The sequence below is a fragment of the Phasianus colchicus genome, chromosome 2 (genome assembly GCF_987193195.1).
Source record: "Phasianus colchicus chromosome 2, bPhaCol1.hap1.1, whole genome shotgun sequence".
Taxonomy (NCBI): domain Eukaryota; kingdom Metazoa; phylum Chordata; class Aves; order Galliformes; family Phasianidae; genus Phasianus; species Phasianus colchicus.
In genome coordinates, this window is record NC_143437.1 from 623,953 (window position 1) to 642,570 (window position 18,618).

Here is an 18,618-nt window from a genome sequence, read left to right on the forward strand (position 1 = left end):
CTTGAATAACAACAAATGAAATTAAGTTTACACCACACATTGTAAGTCTCATCGTTCTGTTGATGTAGTATTTAAAACAGGTATAGTCTGATCTAGTTGGATCAATTTTTGAAATCAGATTTTATTGTTAACTGAAAGCTCACTTAAGAACAATATCAGTTTGTTGCTTTTTGAAGTGAGCTGGCTTTGAAGTTGTGCTTAGCCATAGGTATGGATTTTGATGTGTGTGCAGTTCTGGTACTTGACTTGCAAAATATTTATGGATAGCAAGTGTGTATCTGGTAAGTGTGATTGCCAGGAAGGGAGTTAGTTGACTGTGTTTGTAATGGAACTTAGTGCAGTATTGGAGATGCTTGTATCAGCAGCAGACATTGCCTTTAGCAGTCTCTTATTTCTATTAGTCTACTTCAAGTGGGGGGGGGGAGGAGGTAGGGGAAGTATTTTTATGTAACAGTGAATAAATTACTGAATACACCATGTGTTTCAGTGAATTATTAAATATTGATTATTTAGTGAAACGAATGCAAAACTTGAGTTCATATGTTCGGAAGTTGAGAGAACAACTTTCCTTTATGCCCTTTCTCAGTATTTTATTTTTCCATTTGGAGGGTTGCTCATGTCTGTTTTGAAGAAACAAGTAATGCCTTGAGGTTCAGATATTCAGCAAGCTCTTCTTGGACTTTCAGGAGAACTACCTGATGCTCCATTTATTGACGTGTTGCCAATTTGTCTTTTTTCTCTCCTTGTTTAAGCAGGCTCAAATATACTTTGTAAGAAATTAATACTTGTTTCTCTCAGATTTTGTCCCTGAAAGCTTAAGAACAGTCATTAGATTATTTTGTTATTAAATTTGCTGGTAATCTGTTGCTTTTTAGTGCCTTAGGTGAGTACAGTCACAGGCTCTGACCTTACTGTGTTCTTGTGGGGAAGAAGCTATTGTTTCCTGTTACTGATTCAGCCAAGTAGTACAGCTAAACTACTTTGCAAGATTCCCTCTTCAAAACAGAATGTTTCCCTGAGTTTTTACTTTAATTTTTGCATTCCTTGATACTTTTAATTAAGACTAATAGAAAGCCTCTTTAGCTTTTGAAACATTGTTCATTAAATTCTACTACAAATTCTACTTATAAAACAGCTTGATTAAAATTAGAATTCTATGTCTTCACCTTAAATCAGTATTTTAAGAAGTGTCAGAGCTGGGATACATGGAGAAGTCATTCAAAACCTGAGTCATTTGGGTCGTGATAGATTATTTTCTAGGTTTATGCTGTTAAAAGTAAGTGAAAATAAGTACTTTATTTGAAACTGAAGGTAAGCAATCTTTAACAGAGCAGTCATTCCAGCACTGACAGTGTCAACCCTAGCTTTGAAGTTTGTTGCGTAACTAGGGATATGGTAGGAAAGACTTATTTTTATATAATAATTGTCCAATCCCAAATTAATTTCCTAAGAATCTTGGCAGTGGCCATTGTGAAATGCTTAGGATGAGTATCTAGTGTAGACTGAAGTGATGTCAAGCAGAATTGATTGTGTGGGAACATTGCTTAAACTGCGTTGGATTTTTTTTTCTATTAAAAGAAATTTAATATGAAGATACACGCTTCCCAGAATCATAACATCTGATCTTGGAATCAAACTCAATTTATGAAACCAAGTTAAAACAGGAATCTGAAATAGAACTTTGTAAATCAATTCAGCAATAATAGATTTTTACCTTAGCAATGTTGACTTTTCTCTAGATATGCAGTATCTTAACGAACGGAAATCCCTAGTAGAAGCATTAAGAAGTGCAGTGCAAAAATATATATATGTCTCTTTGTAGCCACCTTGCATCTGAGACAACTCTTGTTAAACCTGAGCTGACAAACCCCTCTGCAGCCAGGCCTACCCTTGATGTACCATCAGGATTCTGCTCCCCTTCTTAGGCTTCCATGGAAATGGAACAGCTCAGGCATCGCACTGAATTTGAGCAGGCCTTTTGTGGTGCTGGGGTTCTCCCACCATTGGCACAACCAAACATGAATTGTGGGTTTCCTGCTTCTACCTAATCCAGGCCATATGTCTGTTGTAAGGTGATATTGTGTGGATTCAGTATCTGAACTCTGAACTGTGGCCTGCTCTATGAACTGTTTGGGTTCATTGCAGCACAGTGTCTTAAAACTTGCTTTGTCTGAAAGTTGCAGTGCTGCTCTGGACCTGATCTGATTTAAGCAGTGTAGTTGTGTTTTGTATTTCAGGTGGATATCTAAGACTTTATCTAGGTGATAATTCATCTGAGCAGTTCTGGGTAGGACCAGCTTCAGTGTTCTGTATAAATTATCCATTGTTAATCAATATATGGCTGCGTTTAACACAATGTCATGTGGAAGTATCCTCGTTGGTAGCAGTTGCTGTGGCATGCTCTCTTCAGGATGGTAAGGGTCATGCGATCATACTGTTAACAATCACGGTTGTTTAAGTAACATCTATGGCTATTTCAGAGGCGCTTTTTAACCCAGAGTAACTGACAGAGTGAAAACTTCAGGTTGGCAGTGCTTTTGAAAGATGAGAGTTCTTAAATTTCATACATCTTTTCAGTGTCAGCTCCTGCTGTTTTGCTCCAGACTGCTGTAGCGTTTTATGGTAGAAGAGGATAATAGGTGTTTCATAGAGAAGATGAGGGTGATAGAATTGAAAGAAAAATGCATGCCCAGTAAAGAGAGTGAGATTCAAAAAGAAAACATTTTGTGCATCTCCATTTCCCTGAAAACACCACAAAGATGAAAATTACCTAAGATCAGCTGTTCTGCCCAGTTCTGGTAGAGCTGTACGTTACAAGCACTACCTGAGCCTGCCATGGCTAGTATGTGTCCCTATGCTGTTTGTTGAAACCCTGAATCAAAATAGAAGTCCTTGGGCCCTTTTGATCTCGTGCTGGCTATGAGGAGCTGTGCAAGTGCTAAGTGACCAGCAGATGGCTGCTTTGGGGGCTCACTGGGGGACTTATGCTTTTGTTTAGCTTCTCTGTTTCCATTAAAAAAAAAAAAAAATTATCAACACAGTATTGTTTAGAATTTGTCAGATTTGTTGAAATTGCTTCTATATCCAGAAGTTTGTTTCTGACAGAGATCAGTAACTTGATTGTGATTTGTTTTACTAAGGAAATGAGACTTAAAAATTTGATAATTCTGATCTTTAAGCTGTTGTGTTGTGTCTGTAATATTTGCTTTGCAACCACTGTATACTTTGTGATTACAAGTTTTTAGGAAATAAATAGGTTTACCAAGTTGGAGCATTTGTAAACGTAAGAAATCTAACTCCAGATTTAGTCTTAAAAGATGGAATGGAAGTTACATTGATATTGTTATGCTGTGATGAGAGTGGCCATTGACAAGTGAGTATCATCTTAAAGGCACTCGGAAGCACCTTAAGTGTATGATCATATAATTCCATTACTGCAGTGTTTTGAGTGATGGACCTGATTTTTTTCGTACATTAAACTGGCTCTTGAACAATATTTGTAGTAGGAAAGAACTAAAGAGCCTTTATAAAATGAAAGTGTGTTCTACAGCACTTTCTGGTTGTGTATATCTAGTCAGTTCTGGTGCGTTTTTGTTTAATGGAGACTGGGAAGTAAAGAATTTTTCCCTCACTGAAAATTAATAGGGAAGCTTTAACAGTTTAAACTATTGACATTGAACATTAAGTTGATGCTGTCCTCATTGATACTGTAAGGATTTGGAAGAACTCCAGTGAATAAATCTAAGGCAACTATGAATCTTCCTCACAAATCTTAGTATGATAGTTGTTCTTGAGGTCCAATTGAAGTTACATCCAGCTCTGGAGTTCTTGCTAAAAATGCACTTGTGATCTAAGTTTCATTTGTTCAGAGTCTGACAAAACAGCATCTGACATGGCAGTGTGTATGATGCAAAGCTTTGTCTTTGAATTGCTCTGTGTGGGAAAAATCGTACAGTGACACTCATCAACACTTGCTGAATGTTGATGGAGAATTGATGAGGTGATGGGTGTTCCAGCAGTGGTCACAGTGGGTCACCTTCACTCCTGCAGATTCTTTTGAGCACAGCATGTGGGCATTTGTTCATTGATGACAGAAGATGCATCGATAGTAGTGGTGATTATGGTGTAGTGTTTTGCAGCTGTGAATTTACTTTACCAAATAGTGTTATTGTAGTTTCTGTAGCTGTTGTAGTTTCCATGGAAACAAATAGGGGGCCTTACTTTTTACTGAATAAATCGCCTTTAATCCACTGGGAAACTGAAGCCTCTGTATGGTTGCTTCTGTTTTAAGCTTGAGTACTTTCAAGAACAAGAGTAATGTTGTTTCTAGGGTTCTTTTTTTCTTTTAGATTAAAAAAAAAAAAATGTTGCCACCATATTATTTCACAGTGATTAGTAAATTAGACAAATTGGTTTTGGTCTACATGTGGGATGTAGAGTATATGAACAGGGAAGTAGCAAGTTTAAATGCTGGATGGGATCATCCCCTGGGAAACCATCTTTAAGGGCATAGGAACAGAACAGAGCTGGCAGTTTTTTAAGGACACCCTTCTGTTCAAGGGCTCTCCATACCCCAGCAGAAGAAATTGAGCAGAGGAGATGGGCAGCTGCTCATGGATGGCTGAGCAAGGACCTGCAGCTTAAACTGAGGGAAAAGAGATAAATGTACGGGAAGTGGAAGCAGGGTTGTGTAGCCTGGGAAGAATACAGGGATGCTGTCTGCATGTGTAGAGATGCAGTCAGGAAAGCCAAGACGCAGATGGAGCTGAACTTGGCAAGAGATGTGAAAAATAACAAGTAGGGGTTCTACAAGTACACAGGCAGGAGGAGACAGGCCAAGGAGAGTGTTCGTCCTCTGGTAAATGAGAATGGAGAACTGGCTTCTTCAGACATGGAAAAAGCTGAGGTACTCAGTGAGTGCTTTGCCTCAGTGTTCAGTGGTCATACTCTCCATGTCTGTCAGGACCATGAGCCTCCAGGTGAGGATGGGAGGAGCAGATTCCATCCCACTGTAACAGCAGAACAAGTCCAAGACCCCCTCATGAAACTGAACATACGTAAGTCCGTGGAGCCATATATCCATCCTAGGGTTCTAAAAGAGATGGCTATTGTGGTTGCTGAGCCGCTCTCCATCATATTTGAAAAATCATGGCTGTCCAGTGAAGTGCCCAGTGACTGGAAAAAGGGAAACATTACTTCCATTTTTAAGAAAGGGAGAAAGGAAGACCCGGGTAACTACAGGCCTGTGAGCCTCACCTCTGTGCCTGGGAAGATCATGGAGCAGAACCTCCTGGTTACCATGTCAAGGCACATACAAGACAAAGGGGTAATCCAAGACAGCCAGTGTGGCTTCACCAAGGGCAGATTGTGCCTGACCAATCTGGTGGCCTTCTGTGATGGAGTGATGGCTTTGGTGGATGGGCGAAGGGTGATGGATGCCATCTTCCTGGACTTTTGCAAAGCCTTTGACATGGCCCCTCACCACATCCTTCTCTCTAAATTGAGGAGGTGTGGATTTGAAGGATGAACTGTTCAATGGATTAGGAATTGGCTGGCTGGTCGCAGCCAAAGGGTTGTGATCAAGGGTTCAGTGTCAGGGTGGAGGCCGGTCACAAATGGTGTCCCACAGGGGTCGGTCTTGGGACCGGTGCTCTTCAACATCTTCATCAGTGACAGACAGTGGCATCGAGTGCACCCTCAGCAAGTTTGCAGATGACACCAAGTTGAGCGGTGCAGTCAATCCACTGGAGGGAAGGAAAGCCATCCAGAGGGACCTGGACAGGCTGGACAAGTGGGCCCATGAAAACCTAATGAGGTTCAACTAGGCCAAGTGCTGTGGCAATCCCAGGTGTTTATACAGAGTGGGGGAAGATCTCCTTGAGAGCAGCCCTGCGGAGAAGGACCTGGGGATCCTGGTGGACGAGAAGCTGGACATGAGCCAGCAGTGTGCACTTGCAGCCCAGAAGGCCAACTGTGTTCTGGGCTGCATGAAAAAAGGGGTGGCCAGCAGGGAGAGAGAGGTGATTGTCCCCCTCTGCTCGGCTCTTGTGAGGCCCCATCTGCAGCACTGCATCCAGGCCTGGGACCCCCAGACAGGATCCCCTGTCCCAGGCAGGACATGGATCTCTTGGAATGAGTCCAGAGGAGGGCCGCTAAGATGATCAGAGGGCTGGAGCACCTCTCTTAGGGAGAAAGGTTGGGGGAACTGGGCTTGTTTAGCTTGGAGAAGAGAAGGCTCCAGGGAGACCTCATTGTGGCCTTCCAGTACTTGAAGGGAGTGTATAAAGAGGAGGGGAGATAAGTGTTTCCATGGGTTGATAGTGATAGGACAAGGGGGAAGGGTCTTAAACCGAGGTTTAGGTTGAATACTGGGAGGAAGTTTTTCACTCAGAGGGTGGTGACACGCTGGAACAGGTTGCCCAAGGAGGCTGTGGATGGCCCATCCCTGGAGGCATTCAAGGCCAGGCTGGATGTGGCTCTGGGCAGCCTGGTCTGGTAGTTGGCGACCCTGCACGTAGTAGGGGGTTGAAACTAGATGATCTTTGAGCTCCTTTTCAACCCAGGCCATTCTATGATACTCCAACTGGTGCATATAATGCATATACCTGTTTGGGTGTTTTTGACCCTGTAGCACAAGCTTCAGTATTCTATCAGTTCTAGACTCTGTACTCTTCATTTGGCAATTGTAGCTTTGGCTCAAAGGAGGGACCCATTTACTTGAATTTCAGTACCTTATTCTTAAAAGAATGGCAATCTGAGTGTGTTTCAAAGTCAAATGGCTGCTCTGGAAGTTAGATGTTACTGACCTATTTTGTAGAATGTGTTTTTAAGTGGAGATAGCTGGCAAAGAGGCAAACTGTATTAATGTAAGAATGCATGTGTAAGACGATAAGCAGAGAATTGTAGAACTGCATGGAAGTTTAGGGCAAGGAGGCAATGACAGTTATGCACTGATATTTGGAGAAGGGTATACAAACAGTAAACAGAATCCATTGATGAAATCGATGCGATTTCAACTACTGCTGATGTTTGGCTTGTTCGAGTGCCTCAGTATTTTATTAGGTGAGAGTTGGGCACCTGATAATAACTCATTGGTAGTTTTTTGCTTTTGAATTTGATTCATAACTATTCTGGTGTCTGGCTCTAATAAATGCAAATATTTCCTAGCAATAATCATCAACTAGTCTGAAGTAACTTTCATGTAGTTTGCACATATATTCTTAGCTCAATAATCTGTTTTTTCCAACCTTTGTCTGACTAGGAGAAGGAAGTTAAGGTCTCAAACTCATCTCAAAATGCATGTTTTTAAAATCTGGTGGGGAAAAAAAGAAAAAACAAAAACAGAAAACTGGCTAATGAGTGAAGTTGTTGAAGATGTGTATTTGGATCCGTCAGTAGTTCCCAGTGGAGTTTATGATGTGTACTTCATGTTGAGCTGTCTTTTAATTTTAGCTATTTTTGATTCTTCTAAAATATTTTTACAAGCATCCTGTTCTGAAACACTTGCCTGCCCCTTGCAGCTAAGCAGTGGGATTTTTAATCAAAAGCGTGTGTTTAGGGAGCAGGAAATCTTTGTTTCTACAGTACAACTGTGTGGAATTAGGAATACTAATAAGTAGGGACATCTTTTGTGATTTTTAAGATTCATTTTCTGCGTTTGGAGAGATTGCCATTAATCAATTTGCATGTGGGATATTGGAGCAGAAGAAAAGGCTGTTCTGAGTGACTAACTTTAACAGCAGTTTCCACTATTACTATGCAATTTCTGTTTTAAAGCATTTAAACCTTATGTCTGTTTACTGAAAGAAAAAAGTAGATGGATTTGGTTTGATTATTTTCTAATATGAAAAGTTAATTTATTTGGATGTTACGCATTTTCATCTTGAAAGACCTTTGATATAAAGTTACTGTAACTTGATTGATGTTTATTATTACAAAGTATTTTTTAGAATTTTTCAAGCTGTGCTTTGGATTCTACTCAAATAGTAAAGATAATCTGTAATTAAAGTATAGCAATTACATGAGGTTTTTTGCCACTAATATGTTCTTGTTTTCCTTCAGTATCTGATGTTGAAGGTGCTGATGGATTGCAGCTCAGAAAGGAACATGTGCTCAAGATATTTGCTTATATCAATTCCTGGACACAAAGGTATTTTTTTCTTTTTAATGAGATTGTGTTGATGATAATGCATCTCATAAAGTACATACTATGCAGTGAATTAAAGTGCTCATTTAATTGTGAATTATGAGAATATGTTTTTAAATAGGTGAAGATGCTCCACTTACATGATACTAAAAAGCTTTTTCTTTGCATCAGAAATTTTAGGTGCATCCATCACTTACCTGTGCTGGCAGTAGGGAATACTGAGTATTCTGTACTGAATAACTATATTTAATTCACTGAAACAAAAACCATGCAACTGCGTTCAGAAGTATTTTCAGGTGCTGTAGCTCAAGGCCATCTTTGTATTTCCTCAAAGAGAGGCACCACTCTCTACCCATCATAGTTGAGTAATCTCTTCTTGATGTTTTCTTCCCCTGTCTTCTACCTGCTTGTTTTTCAGAAATGGAATATGTAATTTTTTGTATTATTTTAGATAGCTGAGAGCTCTGGTTATGACCTGAAGTCTGTTGTGCTTTATACAGCAGGAGAGAGGTCTCTACTGGAAGATGACTGCGTTTTATAAGAGTTGCATCATTTCTTAGAGTTTGAGTGAGAGAGAGAGAAATGAATCCATCTCAAAGACTGTTACAAGCAAATAACTTTGAATTTTTATCTTCACTGAAGCTCCTTTACTTATTGATTACATTTTTTTCTACTTTCTCCAGGATTACAATCCTCTTTTCTTTTCTATGAAAGAAACAAATGTTCCCAGACTAAGTTCTGAGTTTATATATCTTGGATGTTTATGCACTTTGAATGTCTTTGGTATATCTAGCTATCTTAGCCCAAACCTACAATTGTAATACAGATTGATAAGTGGATTGTTTTTCCTGTTATATTGTTAGAACAACGATGTGTAGTTTTCCCATTGTTCTTTTCAGCTTACGGTATGTCAGTAGGTATTCAGAGAAGTACTCTCTGAGTCTACTAAGTAAGGGAAGAAATGAAGATACTGCTTTTTCCCATATGGTTAAAGGGTACTAATGTGCATGGGGTTTTTATCTACCCAAATGCAGATAAAGGAAGTGAACTTAAATACTCAATTAAAAATCGTTTTGTGATCCTACTGATTAAAAAACAGTTTTTGCTCAGCTAACATGCATGTCTTGTGGTTTAGTGCAGCAGTACTGATAGGGAAAACTAGGTGAGGAATGGATTTGGGAACATTCTCAAGAACATTGCTTCTTTAGTAGTTCAGTGAGCTTACCTGTAAGATACCTTATAAATATGTGTGTATATATATATGTGTGTGTGTATATATATGCGTGTGTATATGTTTCATTTGAAAATAGTGGTGTGTTTACAGGATTTAAGGAAAGCTTTGTGATTCCAACTTGCTGCTGGGTAGCACTGGCTTCATTTGGATTTTATTGCCTGTATGGGAACTGTTGAGTCACAGTCTGAACCACTGATTAATAATATGGGGAAAGGACTTGGGTCAGCCCTGGGACACAGGTGAAGGCAATTCAGCTGTGTGACCAGAAGGCCCCATTTAAGGGCTGATAGCCAATGGGGAAGGATCTCTGGTTGGAGTTCCCTCCCTTGTGGAATTTTTTCCCTGCGAGCCTCAGTCCTCAGGGATGGGTGAGCATTCCTTTCCTGTTTGTCCCTTTTGCTGTTCACAGAATCACAGAATGGCCAGTGTTGGAAGGGACCTCAAGGATCACGAATCTCCAACTCCCTGCTACATGCAGGGCCACCAACCTCCCTATTTAATACCAGACCAGGCTGCCCAGGGCCCCATCCAATCTGGCCTTGAACACCTCCAGGGATCGGGCCATCCACAGCCTCTCTGGGCAGCCTGCTCCAGCACCTCACCACTGTCATAGTAAAGTAACTTCCCCCTGACATCCAACCTAAATCTTTCCTCCCTCAACTTAAAACCATTTCCCTTGTCCTGCTGTTATTTCCCCTTTCAAAGAGTTGAGTTCCATTCCTGTATTGCTTTTACACCACACTAATCTTTCTGACTATAATATTGCCTTTATGGGTCGGTCAAATATTTTCTTGTTAAAATAGCCTTAATGTAAAGACTCCTATTTGTCAGTCATCTGAGTATTCCAATTTGTCCTTTTTCTTTTTTGCCATTTTTAACTCAATTTTGATAGAGTCCAGTCTTAATGAGATTTCAGCTACTTCGGGAGATTTTATTTTTTTTCTCTCTTCTTACAGGCAATGTCTGTGCTGTTTCAAGGAATATAAACATTTGGAGATCTTTAACCAAGTAGTATGTGCGCTTATTAACTTAGTGATTGCTGAAGTTCAAGCTCTGCGGGACCAGCTCTGTAAACATTGCACTATTAATATAGATTCAACATGGCAAGATCATAGTAATTGTGCTGATGAACCCCTGAATGTAGAAAGAGACTCTCATGAGGAAGAAGATAGAGAACGGCAAAGATCTATAGAGAAAAAAATTGATTCTGCAAGAACTTGTATCCTGACTGAGGAGTCATCTACAGAGAGCATTGATGCTTTTAGCTGGAGCACTGATGAGAAGGAGAAGTTGTTGCTCTGTGTGGCAAAAATCTTTCAGATTCAGTTTCCTTTGTACACTGCTTATAAGCATAATACACATCCTACAATAGAGGTATATTTTATCTTGATATGTGTATTTAATTATCTTGTGATAGATTGTGTGTTCTTACCAGTCTGTGTGTCAATAGCTACTTTTGCACAGGATGAGCAAATTCACCTCTCGTGTTTACTTCAGTAAGACTTACAAGAAAAAAATTTTAAATGACATACTTTTGCACTTTCTTTAAAATGTGCTTGATTTTTATAGGTAATATATTGGTAAGTTATATGGAATATAATAATATATGTTATATGGAACTGTACACTGAATTATTGTGCTGTTTAAATAACAGAAAGGCAAAAAGGGAACTGTTGTGAAGTCTTTTTTCCAGCAGGTAACTTACTAATAGTTTTCATTATAATCTACGGTTCTAAAAGCAGACTGTCGTAAATTAACTTTGTGCAAGCCCAGACTTTCTTATTAGAATAATTGTTTAGTTGACTGGAATAGCAAAGCTTTGTACTAGTAGTTTTGTTCTGTAGGTGTGATTTTTCTTTGAGGTATTTAATAAGCCTCTACTGCTAACTTTTTCTGTATTTTACTCTGAATGCAAACAGCAACAACAAACATAAAACACTTTCAAACTCTTGGAAATGTTCCAGAGCAGGTATTAACCTGTTAGCATTTCCTTGGAACGTGGAAAGGTTTAGTTAATATATATTTAGTTATATAAACAAAGCTTCTATTCAATAAACTTCTGAAAGAGTCAAAGTGGGGAATTAAACTACAGTTAAGCTAGTCTTTTAATTTTTTTATTCATACTTTTGGAGCTCTAGAGCTCTGAGTAGTTAAGCTTGCATTTTAAACTTGAGTTCAAACTGAGAAGACATCATCCATCGTTTTTGTTTATGTAAGTTAGTATGATCACAAAATATAACCAGTATATGTGTTGTGTAGATCATTTGAATTATTGAATGTTTTTATTCATTAGCTTTGCTAAAAGCATATAGTTTGAAAGGAAGCAGAGACTAAGAAACACATTAATGGAGATGCAGGCGAGTGAGGAAAAAGTGCTTCTTCCTTTTCTGCTGAACTTTTGTGTACCCACAAATGCACAAATGAAGGTTTGTTAGCCTGCCATACTTAAATACGTTCTTTCCTCTTTATTGGAATGTTTTCTTTTAAAGGTTTCAGCATTAATTGTTTTTCTCACAAACAGGTATTTCTATAGTTAAACTCAAGGGTACTATTTTGTACAGTAGTAGTGATAGCTATTTTAATATCAAAACTTTCTGGTACTTCTTGAAGTTTAGAGTTTAACTTCAGATTTCAGTATAGAACACTTCTTAATTGAATTGAGAAACAAATTATTAATTCTGGATAATGAAAGTATTTTTTGTTTTAAAACAGGCTTGGACTCTGTCTTCAAGAACTCATAACAAAAAAAACGTATATGTTTTGAGTGCACTGTTTATTCTTGTAAGCTAAATACATTCCTGGACAGACTAGTTCTGCCAGGTATTGGTGGGAAGAGTCAGTGTAGCTTCTAAGCATTTCCTTTGTTCTTGCAAGAGGGAAAATTTCTGATGGAAAACAGACTCCAGTCTCCACTTTAGAAATTTCTTGTTTCAGATATTTGGGTTTAACTTGCGCAGTTTGAGTCATCAAGTCCAGTAAGGTTTCACTTTGCCTGGAAATGACTAGCAAGGCTGTCATTTAAAAATTTCCAATGTAATGCTTTTACATGTTATCATCTTCTGTTAATGATTGGACAAAAATATTTACTATTAGTCTTCACTCTGTGTACACATCCAGAATCTTTTTTGTTTAATGACAGAAGAGTTCTCGAAGTCTAATCTTACTATGTAAGAAGATTAGTTTAGATTCCAAAGCAGTTTTTAAACTTGACCATCTAACAGAGGAGAAAAACTTTGATATGAAAGTAGCAGGTTTTCCCTGTTTTAAATAGTCTGAGTTGGATAAAAAAGAAGAATAAAATTTGGAAAAGGGCATCAGTCCATAGAGTTGATCCTATAGACTCTGTCCTTAAATAATATGGGTAAATGATTAATTTTTGTCTTTTACTCATTTCTCACTTCAAAAGTATCATAAAATGAAGATAAAGTTGGTAGCCAAAATGGCTGCATATTAACAGCAGAAACTCCATGAGCAGTTCATTTCTGACAGCAAAGTTAACATGGCTGTGCAGGGGGAAGAAACTTGGAAGTGTGCTGGACATGGAGACAGTGACACTACATTATGTGGAAGTAAATCAGACTTATGTTACGTAAGAATTGATAAATACATACTCTTGACCCATAAAAAAAGAACGTGGGTCAGTGCAGACAGAATGTATGCTTCAACTTTTCTTACACTTAGTAGAAAGACACTTCTCATTACATTTCTGATAAGTTTGATTTTCTAGAAGAGTGCGACTGATTGTGGTATGTTAAAGGACAGTTAATCTCAGGTCATGTAGACTGAAGAACAGAACTTCTGTGAAGATAAAATCTGGAAGCAGACTGTTTAGTTCTGTTGAAATCTACCAGTATTTTTGGTGTGCAGAAAGATCTTTATGTGTATTTTTAATCATTAACTTCTCTCTACTTTTATAAATACACTTTTTGGGGGTTTGAGCAATTCAATACCCTTATAGAGATCATGCATACAGGTTAGTTGGAAATAATATACTCTCTTCCTCAATTTATACTTGATGCAGCAGATTTATATATGAACAATTCAGAGGGGGAAAAAAGTTTTAAAAATGGAGACACTTAAAATCCTGTAGATAAAAGAAGCACAGAGCATGAAGTGCACTCCTGAACTTTCACTGTCTAAAAATTCCTCCAGACGTGAATGAATAATGAATCTTAAGGGAGTGAGACAAATGCTAAGCAGTTCCTGACAGAAGATGAAAAAGTTAAAAAAGAACAGTTATTTGGGTGTCCATAGTTGCCTAATGCTTTGGAATATGGCTATCTCTGCTTTGTCTTTTCAGGTAAATCTTTTCTTGAAAGCTAACCCTAATCAAGTATTCTCCACCCAAGGTGGACAGACTTCAGCTAATGTATTTCTTCTGAAGTTGTGATGTTTGTTAATGCCATGTTAGATTCCCATGAGAATTTTTCTACTGTTTCCTTATAAAGTTGATCTAAAGGATTTATCTGTTCTGTTTCATGTCTGCAAATACAGAAATCATGTTTCCAGACTCAGTTTCCCAACAATGACACTTTCAATAATCTTTGCAGGAGTCGGGCAACAAACATAAATTTCTGACTTCTAGATTCTAAGTAATGTAGGTCACTTGACAGTTCTTTATTTTGTTCAAGAAAACTAATGAAATTTCTCATTATTTCTGAGTTTGTCACAATCTGTGTACTGAATGCTTTTTCTTGTATACTACTTACTGCCTTCAGAGCTGTTCTAAAAATAGTTAGAAGAGTATCATAATCAGAAGGAAAATCAATGCTTTAATATGTTCAATATGCTTCTAATTCAAAATGTTTGTATCACACTTCATCCACCTGAAATCACTTGCCTCCAGCATCCTGTGGCTTAGTTAAAGAAGCTTACTTCTGCAGAGGTATTTGAAATATACTCAGCAAACTTAATTTAAAAACAGCTTTATCTTAAACTTGCATTTTGGTTGCAAATATCAGAACTGGATGTTTGGTACAGAAGGATAGGAAGGGGAAGAATGTGTAGTGTAACTCCATGGCAATATCGTGGTATTACAGTCAAATTTTACTGTAGTTTGGCTGCCCTTTTGCCCTTAGCCATGTGCAAGATATAGGCAACATATGTAGCAATCCTAATAAGGGAAATTCTAGCTTTATACTGTCCAGCAAGTGGGTGTTACGAACAAGTAAAGAAAAGCCATCTTTCTGAATTCTTTTCAGTTTAGTACTTCTGGGAAATATTTTTGTCCTTACAACAGGTAGCTTACAGATTGATAAGGCTATAGGTTTCTTCCCACCTCTTTAACCTGTAGAGAGTGTTTAGGTCCTTATTTTGTAAGAGAGATTTTGTTAAAAGTAAAATTGAAGTTGAGGATTTATAGCATTCTGATGGGAGCAAATAATTTGGTAGTTTACCCCTTAGGTTATTAAATGTAGGATTGTAGACTATTCTGTATTTTATCTAACTTAATGTGTTTGGTTGTATATCTCATTTTTATGTAAAAATGCATTCAGAAGCTCTGAGATTAATTCTGTCCTGTAATTCTCATACAAGTGTGCAACCAGAGTGCTAGACTCTCCTCTGTAGCATTTCCGTTGAAAAATTGGTGATCTTGAGGCAGTGAAAAGGGAGGGGAGGGTTGAAGAATTATCTTTTGATCCCAGCCATTGAGAGAGCCACTGCTGATCTGTTACCCATAATGTTTATGTTTGTGTACTTCCATTTTAACAAAAGTAAATTCATGAATGTTTTCCAGTGTGAAAGAGGAAAGACTAAGCTTCTGGCTTCCCCTAATTAGGTTTTTTGTTTTTCTGATTGACGGTAACATCTGTTAATGGTCACTTGTGTTTTATTCTAAATGTATGTTATTATTGCTTATGTTGATGAGATGTATTTTTTCTCTTTTTAAACAGGATATTTCTGCTCAAGAAAGCAATATACTAGGAGCGTTCTGTGACATGAATGTAAGTTGTCCGTTTTTTGAATAGGTGCACATTTTCCAGAACCTTGCAATAGCTATGTTCTCTCCTCTGTGTAGATTGCTGTTATGATAATGTATTTTATTTCAATTTTCCTGTGTAACTGAGTGACTTTAGTATTGATTGTTCAAATTCTTCTGCTTTTTTAAATAAATATTTTAATTTCTTTAGGATGTAGAAGTACCACTGCACTTGCTTCGTTATGTTTGTCTGTTTTGTGGAAAAAATGGCCTTTCCCTCATGAAGGATTGTTTTGAATATGGAACTCCTGAGACACTGCCATTTCTTATAGCACATGCATTTATCACAGTGGTGTCTAATGTAAGTATTTGTCTTGTTAATTTTAGGTAGAATACAAAGTAAACAGTTCTGAAGTCTGGAAAAATTCCATAGAAGCAGGGAAGGAAGAAAAACACTAAAATTTTCCTTGTTGGGAATACATTCCTGGTTCACTGAGGCAGCTTTTCACTATTGAAAATGGAATCCTTTATATATCCCCTGGAGGCACATAACTAATGTGGCAGATTTAGATCATTTCATCAGTCCTAGACATCAGTCTTGTAAGAGCCTCAGAAGTTACCTGTATGAACATTTTTGGATGTTGTTTTTGTCCCTGAAGTTGTGTCATGAAAATACTGTAAGCTGCTTTTAGGCTATATTAACTTTTTATATATTTCCTGTTTGGCACAAAAGGGAAGCCTGTGGATTTATTTTCCTCTCAATTTTCTGTGGTTTTATCTTTCATGAACATTTGAAGTGTAGAGGGAGCCATGTTTTATTATTACTTAGTTTGAGAGTAAGCACCCTTCATTGTTTGTTCATTCTGGAATAATAGCAGTGTTTTACTCCAAGAATTATGAATTAACGTTAGTGGAAATCTGAAGGAGATTGGTAATAGAAAAGAAAACTTCTTTCTGAAAAAGGATTAGTGAAGTTAGTGTAACATGAATTTTAAGTTGTGACCTGTCTTGTGGATGCTGCATAAGGATATAAGGGAAACCAATAGTTTGCTGTGCCTTCTGAGAAGTGAGGTTAGCATAATTTGTATGTTGATTGCAACAATGTTAAATGTTGAAAATCAGATCCTTGTTTCCACACATCTTTTCCTTGCTGTTACCGAATATCCAGGACTATGTTCCAAATAAGTACTGAAATACGTTTGCATTGAGAGTACCAGTTACTGAAATAAAGCCAGTGTTTGTGATCTGTATCTCCTACTCCATATCCTTTTAGTGTTATGATTCTTGACTTGTAGGTCAGAAAACAGATCGGTAAAGCATGATGCAATCAGTTCATGTAATGGTACGCAGGAGGAGTGCTGCAGGACCTCTGTCTGTTACACTGCTGCGTTCTCTTCTGACTCTCTCTGTAGAGTCTGATAAGCTCTTCATCTCTAGCAGTTGTCAGAGCAACCTGCTGATGTGTCTTGCTCCAGTGTAGCAGCTGAGTTGCTCTTAACCCCATTATGTTAAAATGAGCAGAGAGAAAAAATAGCAAGTTGAACTGTTGTACCTGATTTTCATGTTTTTAGTGAAATAGGTTCTGGTACAAACTTGAGAGCAGACTAAGTGTTACATGGTACCAATATATAAAGCGGGAACCATAGTGTATAGTTATTGTTAAATACATTTTCACAGTAATATAAACTCTCAAGAATTGTGTTTCAGTAGCCATCATTTAGAAGATTCCTAGAAATAGTAATGCTGGAGTTAAAGTCTGTGAGAAGAATGAGTTGTTTACTACCTTAAATGTTTCAAAAAATATTTTTAAGTAGGATTTTAGTGTAGATGGACCAATTGTTTTTCATTAAAAAGATAGTTCTAGTAAGCTTCAGGAAGTATAACAAATTAAGTTGGAAATAGTAAACTGAAAACAAATGAATCTACTAATAACCTATACCAGTAAGCTTCTAGTAGATAAAGCTGCATCATATTGTGGAAAGGATTTGCACTGTTTCTTCTTCAGGTGTGCCGTAAAGATGCATACAAGAGAAGACCACCAGGACAAGTTAGTAAGTTGTTCAGGACAACTGAACAACTGCTTGGTGATGGTTACTTGTGTTTCCTATACAAAAGGACAGAAAAAAAATACTGAAAAGATGTTTTCTTGCAATGTTCTATACAGTAAATTTGCTTTCACTAAAAGTCTTAATCAGACTACCTTACGTCTGTAATGAAGCCAACAAATATAATATAATGCAATATTACAGAGTCACAGAATTGCCAGGGTTGGAAGGGACCTCAAGGATCATGAATCTCCAACCCCCCTGCCACAGGCAGGGCCACCAACCTCCCCATTAAATACTAGACCAAGCTGCCCAGGGCCCCATCCAACCTGGCCTGGAACACCTCTAGGGACGGAGGCATCCACAAGGGAACTGACTAGTTGGCAGTCTTATTTTTCTCCAACTTGCAGCTCTGCAAAATGTTTTCATAGCACCATACATTGCAGCAGCACTGTTCTGTCTTAAAATATTTTGTGGCTTTTTTAGTCAAATATTTTTTTTCCACCCTCCTTTCCTTATTTCATATTTTGCGGTATTTGCACATTTGCACCCAACATAAATAGATTCAGAGTTTTATTCCAAATGCGATCTTATTTGCAGTGTAAGGATTTGGCATGTTTGACTTGTGAAATAGGTTGGTATTGCTATTTGTATTAGTTACATTGTAAAAAGTAAGTCTGAAAATATTATTTTTCAGAGCTGACTCACATGTGATTTGGCTGATTCCACAATCTTTTAAAATAATTGGTCATGCAGTTTTTCTTTTGCCTAATATTTTTTTCTCATAGTCAGAAGAGGAATGTAGCAATTTCTGCATATATAATTTACCAAAATGCTTGTGAAAATTTCGTTCTTAGCCAGAATTTATTTCATCATTTGCAACAATTAAATTTTCTTTTGAGAACAAGCATGGAGATGTAAATTGACATGTCAGCTTTGAGTGACTGTCACCATTACCTATTGGGAAGAGCTGTGTGCACGCATTATTTAAATTATGTCAATAGTAGTAACAGCTGCTAACACTGCATCTGTGCTAGATCCCTTACCTGGCACATAGTTGTCTTTCTGTAACAGGTTTAACAGGCTCAGCATTCCTTTTTGAAATGCAGATGGAACTTCTAACTGTGCCTGTGTAAGTAGTTTGGTTGGTCCTCTTTTCCTCACAGCAGTGCTAAAATCTATTTCAGGTTTCTTTTCTGCATATATTTTCTTACTGCATACAGTTGTGTAAAAGTGGTAAAGGCTGTGGTGAACATAGGAATGCAAAGACAGT

The 18,618-nt window shown here is 37.8% G+C and overlaps 1 protein-coding gene across 5 annotated transcripts in view; it reads left to right on the forward strand.

Annotated features, from left to right (window-relative positions):
- The window catches only part of USP34 (ubiquitin specific peptidase 34), a 132,948-nt gene that overhangs the window by 10,875 nt on the left and 103,455 nt on the right, over positions 1-18,618 (forward strand). For 4 of the 5 annotated variants that reach the window (XM_031595167.2, XM_031595163.2, XM_031595166.2 and 1 more), the window contains exons 2-5: positions 8,062-8,149; positions 10,337-10,754; positions 15,275-15,325; positions 15,512-15,661. In XM_031595167.2, coding sequence (XP_031451027.1) covers positions 8,062-8,149; positions 10,337-10,754; positions 15,275-15,325; positions 15,512-15,661 — 707 coding nt within the window. Of the gene's footprint in view, positions 1-8,061; positions 8,150-10,336; positions 10,755-11,673; positions 11,807-15,274; positions 15,326-15,511; positions 15,662-18,618 lie in introns of those variants that run through there. The other variant, XM_090134488.1, reaches the window with a different exon arrangement.